General features: G+C 40.4%; 1 protein-coding gene across 1 annotated transcript; it reads left to right on the forward strand.

Annotated features, from left to right (window-relative positions):
* Positions 1-7,067: 7,067 nt before the first annotated feature.
* Positions 7,068-8,638, forward strand: LOC104214858 (purine permease 21-like). Its single transcript, XM_009764581.2, has 2 exons — positions 7,068-7,229; positions 7,324-8,638. Exons 1-2 carry the CDS (start codon positions 7,193-7,195, stop codon positions 8,478-8,480), a joined length of 1,194 nt encoding a protein of 397 aa, XP_009762883.1. The 5' UTR covers positions 7,068-7,192; the 3' UTR covers positions 8,481-8,638.
* The last annotated feature ends 207 nt before the right edge of the window (positions 8,639-8,845 follow it).

The raw sequence follows: 8,845 nt of genomic DNA on the forward strand, positions 1-8,845 counted from the left end.
GTCCAATTCCCGAGCCATTGGTCTAGAACTTGACCTAAATGTTTGTTGAGGTGAAATCCTAAGTGAATTTTGACTTGAGACATGACTATAGGCTCTCTTTGATCCGAACGATAGCTTGAACAATTCCATAGCCTACCAATGATAAAATCCCTAGTCAACCCTTTTGAACCTTAGATCTTTTTCTTGCAAGAACCATGATACAAGCTTATACCCGTTCTAAAGGATACCCTCTCTTGGCACCCGATCTTTCCTTTAGCACATGGCAAAAGTATAAGTTTGAGGGGAGAGATGAAGATTGCAACAAAGTGGTAAAAAGGCAAAAAAATGAAGATAAGGAAAGGCAATGAAAAAGAAAAAAAGCAAAAAGACAAAAGGAATGATCAATGTGAAAAAGAATAAAAAACGATTCAAGAAAAACAAAGAATGAAAGGTGTGAAAATTTAAAAAAAGGAGAAAAGGTTTGAAATGCATAAGAAAGAGTGACAGTGTGTCTCTCTAACCCCTTAGAAAGAAGTGAAAGGACTCAAAGAGTCAAGTAAATGTGTGCCAAATGAATCAAAAGAAGTGCTTAAGGGAAGATGGAACCTAATGAGACTAAAACATTCCCTACCCTGAACCAAAAGCCTTCACAATGTCTCTACAAAATCCCTATATGATCTTGAGTTGAATGAAACTTACATTAGTTGATACTCACATAAGGGGCAAGCATATGGCACTTAGAGTCGTACTTGTGAATCTTTCTTGAGAGAGATAAGTGAATTTTCATTAACCTCATTTTGCGTGCCACTATTCTAAAGGTGAGGTTTGCTTAGGGAGAGTTGAGGATGTGTGAGTTTGGGTTCCATAATGAGCAAAGTAATTGAAAGAGTTCTTTGATGTGTTGAGTCAACTCTTGATGCTCTTGTGTCGCACTTGATCCATGGTTTTTCAAAGAGTAAATGTTGTTAATGATTCATTTGTATTGAGGGCAATTGTTAGTCCCAATTGATGCTAGTTGAGGTTGCTTTAAGATAGCTGAAAATTTCTTGGATTTTCCCTTAAGGGGTGGGTCTTATTTTGTTTGCTTGAGGACAAGCAAAGGCTTAAGTTTGGGGGAGTTGATAACTAGGGATTTTGACACATTTGTACTCCTTCTTGCTTATGCTTTGATTAGAAATTCATACAAAATAGTCCTGAAAGGCTCACAAGTTGTGCTTGATTGCAGGTTTGATCAACAAAGTGACAAAATGTCAAAGATCAGCTCAAAAGGAGTGAAACCTGCATAAGTACCAAGACAAGATAAAGCTCAGGCAAAACAAGGCCAGTGTGACCGCACTACATTCTGTGCGGTCTGCACTGGGAGATTCAGAGAGCAGGATTTCCAGGCTAAAAGGTAGTACGGCCGCACTAGGTTTTGTGCGGTCCGCACTGAAGGCAATGCGGCCGCACTACCATTTTGTGTGGTTCGTAGAGCTGAGATTTAGAGGAGTGCCAAGTTAGAGCTTTCAAGTCAATGCGGTCCACAGTCCATTCTGTGCGGTCCGTGGATCCCGAGTTTAGAGAGACAGATCTTCAAGTTCAGAGCCCTAGTGCGTCCGCACACCATTTTGTGCGGTCCGCGCTAACCCCTCAGGGGCATTTTTGTCCAAATTTTTCAGTTTAGTATAAATAAATTCTTTTTCCATTTTTAGGGTATCAGATATTGTAATAGCATAGCTGCGCTCGTGGGCCGACCTTTCTTAGCCATTTTAGGCAACTTTAACTACACTTCATCATCGAATCTTTGTATTTAACTTAGCAATTAATTAATATTTGTTTATCTTCATCTATTCTTGTTTTTATATTTTGAATATGAGTAGCTAGACCCATTAGCTAGGGTTGTGGCTCAACCCTAGTGTGGGTAATTGATGGGTATTGTATTTTAGGGCTAAATTGACTATGGGTGTTTGATATTTGGGTCAATTTCATGGTTAATTGCTGAATTAGTGGTTGCAAACACTAGTTTGTGTTTAGTTGACATGGCTCTACTTGAGAAAGAGAGCCCAAGTCTCCGAAATTGATCCAACAAGGAATTGGGGCATACTCAAGAGATTGAGAGCCCCAATTAAATGGTTAAACCTCGAGAGAGTAATACCCGACTTGAACGCTAGCTGTTTGGGCAAATTTGCATACCCAATTGGTCTTGAGAAAGTCAATTGGGCAAAATCACTTGAACCACTGAGAGGTGTAAAGTGGGTAAAGTAGTGCAACGGTTATATCATACTCCCCAATCATGTTAATTGTGCCTTAGTTTCAAGTACCCGTCAATTGACCACCTAGGCGGATGTCACTACCCTAGTGCCCTTTAAACTATTTGAACAACCCGTAACATTTAACTCTTCGCTTAATTTACAATTTGTAGTTTGGTACAAGTAGAATTATAAAGAAAACTCCAAAAATGATGAGAAGTGTAATTTGGAACATATACGCATTCCTAAACTAAATAGATACTTGACTCCAATTCTAGCTCTCTGTGGATATCGATCCCAACCAAAAATCGGGTAAAAGCTATTGCGACCCTCTCTTACTACTTATTAGTAGTGTGGAGTTGGAAGCGATCAGCCACCTCCACATCAGCCTTGTACTAGGCCACTATTTCCTCGGTATCAACAGAGGTTGCATCCAATTTGGACCTCACTGCCATATATTCTTGTCCGAGAGCATCCCGTACCGTGACGGTCGAGCTTAGTTGTGCCCGGAGATTATCATTCAGCCGAGACCACTTATCGACTTTGTCCTTCGCGACACGAAGTTGGTTATCGACCGATGCCAGCTCCGCTTTTGCAGCTTCCTTCTCTGAAGCTAGCAAGTCCATCTTGACCTTCCACACTTCGGTCGTGGCCTTGACCTCGTCCAACTCAGCCCGAAGCTGGTCGATTAGGTCTATTTTCTATTGGACCTGCGAAGTTGTGTTGTTAGTCACCACGACTAGCTGCTCGTTTTTAGCCTCAGAGATCTTTACATTCTCAACTAGGTTAGCTGCTCCTTCTGAGCTTTTTCTAGCTCGGCTTGGAGAATTGGGAGGTCTTTGAGGGTCTCGTCCTACTGCTCACTAAGATCCATGTACATGTGCTTCTTCTAGACCTGCTATTTGAGCTCAAATTCGAGTTGGCTAACTCCAAGCGGTACCGGAGAAAGCTTTCACGGTGAAGCACTAAAGCCTGAAAAATAATATAGTTAGTAGAGGACATCAAAAAACCAAAGTGAGATTCACAAAGGGGTACAAAAAGGTTGACGCCCTGCCCAGTTCAACGCCTGCTGCACCTCGTTGATGAGGCTCAACGTGCCCAGTTCGTTCATCTTTGCTTGGTCCTCCTCGGTCACCAAGCATCGAAGGTAGCTGGCTACACCCACCGGAGCAGACAGGACCCAGGCATCCTCCGGTATTGTAAGAATGACCATTCTATTGCGCTCAGGGTCCACACTCGGAGCAGAGAATTGCTTCAAAAGTTTTGGGCTCGAACTCGGCCCGCCCGCTCCCAAGGGCACGTCCTTCTTAGGTTTCTCCAGGTGACCAAGCTGGGAAAAATCCTCTAGTGTGGCCATATCCATGCCGTCAAAGAACGTGTTGAGGGCGTTGTCTGGGCCCTGCGCCACCTCACTTGACTTCTCTTTGCTCGCTTGTGCCTCTTCAAGCATAGACTCGGTATATGAGGGCATCTGTGCTAGGTCAATGACACTGGTTGCCTCCTTCAGAATAGGGGTGGCTTCGCGGGAGGCCACAACCTTCGTCTCTCCCTCTGGTTCCCTACTTAGAAGGGATTGACCTCATGGCTTTCTCGAATGTCGCCTGCTCCCCCTCATTAAGGGTCGACCCATGAGCGATGAAAAGGTCATTGTATTTGGCTGATCCTTGAGCCGATAGAGAGAATTGGGGTCCGTTACCCTAGACCTGGTGCTCTTTTTGGGCTTCCAAACCTGGATGGTTACTTTCTTCTTCTCCACCTCGGTGTCCGGGGAACCCGAGGACTTTCTCTTCTTTTTCTTTTTCTTCTCCTCCTTCATGACGACCCTGGGCTTCCCTGAAATGGATGGTTCGGCAAGCGAGGGCGGATCCTCGTCCTCATCCAATGACCTAAGTTTGGTGCTTTTAGGCAAACCTGTAAGAAAAGAGAAAATGGTTAGTACTGTATAAGCTAAGAACATTATGATAACTATTCAGGAAAGAACCTCACAATGAGAACGAGCCTCTCATTGCCCTTCAAAGGCATGTGCCATGCGCTCTCGGAGTACAGCATCTGCTTACAGATCCCCTCGATCCACTTCTTAAATTGGGGAATTGCATTAGGAACTCGGGCAACAACTACACGACCATAAACAAAGGCAGTGAGAGAAAGAATAAAAAAAGGAATACTCAAGAAAGACAATTCTTACGGGATGCGTTCCACTCCTTGGGGAACGGCAGAAACTCGGGAGGGATCAGGTCTTCGGTTTTCACCAGAACAAACCTCTCTTGCTTGCCTCGATCTTGGTCCTTGTCGATGCTCGAGAAAGGAGCCTTGCTTGCTTGGGAAACGAGCTTGATCAGTCCTCCTCGGAAGATTCGGGGACTGTATAGGCAGAGTAAATGGTCTAGGGTGAACTGAGGGGCTTCGATATTGTTCATGAAATGGCGTAAGAGGATCATGATCCTCCATAAGGACGGGTGAATTCGCCTAAGGCACACCTCGTACCTTTTGCAGAAATCAAGGACTATGGGGTCCACCAGGACGAGTGTGAAGAGGTAAGTGTAAATACTCAAATACCCCTTCACGTGAGTAGTAATATCGTCATTGGACCCGGGAACCACCACGTCCTTACCCTCCCATTTACAGTCCACTCGGACTATGGGTAGGGTTTCTTCAGTGATGGAGCATATGTATCTCCATGCTCCCTCGCCTCGGTCTTGTTAACTATAGTCCTTCTCGACCTTAAAGTCGTCTCCGATAGAGCAGCCCCCGGATATGAAGCTCTGCATGGGAGGCTCCTGAGCCACTTTGGGAATGGCCATCTCGGCATCTGCGGTCGGGTGGGAAGATGAAGGAGCAGCCCCCTAAGGCACTAACTTGGGGGTTTCTGCCATTGTAATCTGAGAAATATAAAGGTCTGAAGTAAAGAATGAAGGTTTGAAGAAAAAAATAAAGATTTGAAGATGGTATGAAGGTATGAAGGTCTGGGTTGAAGGTTTAAAGAAAATGTATGATGATTCAAGATGAAGATATGAAGGCTCAAAGAACAATGTATGAAGACTTGGAGAAGTTGAAAACCGTTTAAGAGTTCGAGGGTAAAATCTAGAATCGGAAAGTGGAAGAAGTGAAAAAGGTAGAAGCTTTTATAGGGGGAAAATAATCAATGCACGATGTTTCGTATTTGAGGGCAGTCAGCCGATGACTGACACGTGTCTGAAGTCAGAACGACGCGACTGAGGGGACGTTTTGATCTACCCGTCATCTCAGTTGTAACATACGAAGGAAGGAACCAGGTTCATCTATTGTTTTCCATTGTTTCGGCAAACCTACTTTTCGAAAAACGAGGGACATATCTGTATACGGGTAAAATCAGGGATAATACATACCCAATTTCCTAGTGAAGAAGACGGAAGAAGGGCATGGATGCACGAGGTTGAAATCCAAGCTGGGAGCCCTTCGTATCGAGATCCATAAAAGGTGAATGATGTATTCATCATCAGGCGTGATAAAGCAACGCTCCCCGGATCCAAAACAAGTTCTAAGACCTCAGGAAATATGGTAAACGGTTACGCACGACGGATAGAGGGCCGTGATATCCATACCTAACCGGATATCACGGCGCAGATCTCGCTCGATGTCGGTTACGGAACAACAATTAACAAGAAAGGAAGATTTTTACCTTTTTTAGACTTGTACTAGGGACGAAACTCTCTTACTATATAAAGGGGAAGTTTTTCTTTTGTAACACGCGAATCAAAGCAATACATATTTATTTTCTGCTTTCTAGCTACTGCTAAAGTTCTTAATTAATTGTTTTGTTCTTCATTCACAATTGGGCTCGAACTAAGGGTCCAATCGAGGATAAAGTTACTGTTCAACCTAGGTTCGGGTTAGGCCATAATATTATAACTGGTTTGGCTATAACATTACAACTGTTTTGATCGTTTATCTAATATTTTTGGTTATTTGTGTTGAATTAATATACGTATCCTTAAAATTGTATATTTAATTGTTATCCGATTTGAGGGTAAACAATACAAACATCTTAAGATTCAAATATGTATTATTCAGTTTTGACGAAATAATTTGTATTTTTTAACAGAAACAAAAAAGAAGAAGAAAAGAAAATGAAAAAGGAAGAGAGACGCAGTAGGTAGTTTCATGGCCTATCCAAAATAAGTACCTGAAGAGGTGTAGAGAAATGAAGAAAAACATATTCCTCCCCGTCAAATTTCATTTACAAATTTATTGTATATATTTTTGCTATATATAGAGACACCGGCTAAAGAACTCTTCTAAATCAGAAGGATAACACGTGATTTAAGTCTAACAATCAATGTATATTACTCCCTCTGGTCTATCTTAATTGTCATTTTCTTTACACGTCCCCAAAAAGATATTCATATTAAGGGTTTTTTGACTACTATACCCTTGTTTATATATTTAATCTTATGTTTTCAAGAACAATTAATGCTAAGTGCAAAAAAAGAATTTATTTTTAATTATATCTTAATTTTCTAAAATAACAAGTAGTTTAAACTAATAATTTATTCGTTAAAATGGAACAGAGGGAGTATTTGACTTTCCTTTTTAAATATATATCAAAAAGGATATCATATTCAACATTTAGTAATTTTTTAGTTTCAACTTTCTAATGACATGTTTATCACAAAATTGTCTTTCTTTACGGTCTAATTAAATCCAATAAAACAGGCAAAATTAGCTAAGAATTGCAAAAAACAGTTTCACGTTCCTAATCCAACTTTCTGAAATGTTTTAAACCACCCATATTTCATGATTGGCAACAGATAATAATTTGCTCTGTTTGTTTATTTGCTCTCTTATTACCATTCACACCTTCCCCACCTACTCCAAACGCAACTCACCTACTCCCTCCCTAAACAAATGAACCCCCACACTTTCTAGGACGATGTTCTTTCCTGCTATTTCAGCTTTAAGCGTCCACGAGGCCTAAGAAGTCTGAAGAACTTTGATATATTTTTCATATGGGAGAAACTCAAGAAAAACAGCACCACATTTCTTGTAAGCTTTCTCACACTATAATTCGGTCTTCATCTTCTTTTGTGTACGTTTTCCTAATTTTCTAAACTTAATTATTTGCCACTAATTCATATAGTTGAAGAGGAAGCTGATAAAGGAGCAGATTATATGGCGAATAGTTCAAATATTACTATCTCTCAATCATTAACTTCATGGCGTGCAAAATACAAGAGGTGGCTCGAAATAGGCTTCAACTCTTTATTAGTTCTAATTTGCCTATCAGTTGCTACACTACTCGGCGAGCTTTACTACAAAGAAGGTGGAAAAAGCACTTGGGTGAATTCACTTGTACAAACTGGTGGATTTCCAGTACTTTTCCCAATTCTCTTCTTGAAAAAAAGAGAAGAAACTCAAGACGACGACAACGCGAGGAATAACAAAAATCCATCGGTTTGGATGTTTTTATCTGTCTATGTTTTTCTCGGTTTACTATTGGGTGGAAGTTGCATGTTGAATGCTGTCGGATTATTACACCTCCCTGTTTCAACATTTTCCTTAATTGCCGCTAGCCAATTAGGGTTCAATGCCCTCTTCTCATTTTTCCTTAATTCCCAAAAAATAACTACTTATATAGCCAATTCTATAATTTTACTCACAATCTCCTCAATTCTTCTTGTGTTTCAACCTATTGATTCCTCTTCAGGCAACGGCGAATCATCGAAAGGGAAGAGTTATACAATAGGATTTATTTGCACACTTTTTGGTTCAGCAGGTATGGCGTTGTTGTTATCCACCACTGAACGTATTTTTAGAAAAATTATGAAAAAACGCACAGTGAGACAAGTGATGAACGTAGTGATTTGGCAATCTTTTTTCGCCACGTGTGCGATTCTCATTGGCCTTTTCGCGACTGGAGAATGGAAGTGGATGAAATCAGAGATACAAGAATATAAGTTAGGGAAAGTATCATATGTTATGACTTTAGTATGGACTGCATTGTGTTGGCAGATTTACACAATTGGACTTCTCAACTTGATTATGAAGGTATCTGCTTTGTTTGCTAATGTGATTACCACATTAAGTGTGCCCTTAATTCCAGTTCTGGCTGTCATTATATTTGATGAGAAGATGAGTGGGGTGAAAGCTGTTTCTATGATTTTGGCTCTTTGGGGATTTTTATCCTATGGTTATCAGCAATATCTTGATGAACTAAAGCTCAAAGCTGAAAAATCTGCGGAAAAAGAAGAATCTGAAGTTTCACTTGTTGAAAGAGGATTAAGCGGTGGAAATTAATTAAATTCTTACTAATTGTAGAAAAGGATGTGTTTTTTTTTTCCATTTTCTTTTAGTGTAAATGATGAGACTTTCTTAATTTATCTTCATGGCAGCTTTTTTCCCCATGTTTTAGTTAAACCAAGTTCAGTACATTAAATTCATGATATTCAGCAAAATTTGTCATAGGATGCCATGAATACTTCCGATAAAAAATTTATTTAATGAGAAATAAATATATATTTTTAGCCGCTCCAGATGAAGACTTTCTTAATTTGTTTTCTTAACATTCATTACCTACTTGTCAGTTGTTGTGACCAGGGGCGGATTTAGGAGAGCAGAAGGGGTTAAAATTAAAACAAAATCTATTTTATGACTCTATATAT

Source organism: Nicotiana sylvestris, chromosome 2 (assembly GCF_000393655.2).
Source record: "Nicotiana sylvestris chromosome 2, ASM39365v2, whole genome shotgun sequence".
NCBI lineage: Eukaryota > Viridiplantae > Streptophyta > Magnoliopsida > Solanales > Solanaceae > Nicotiana > Nicotiana sylvestris.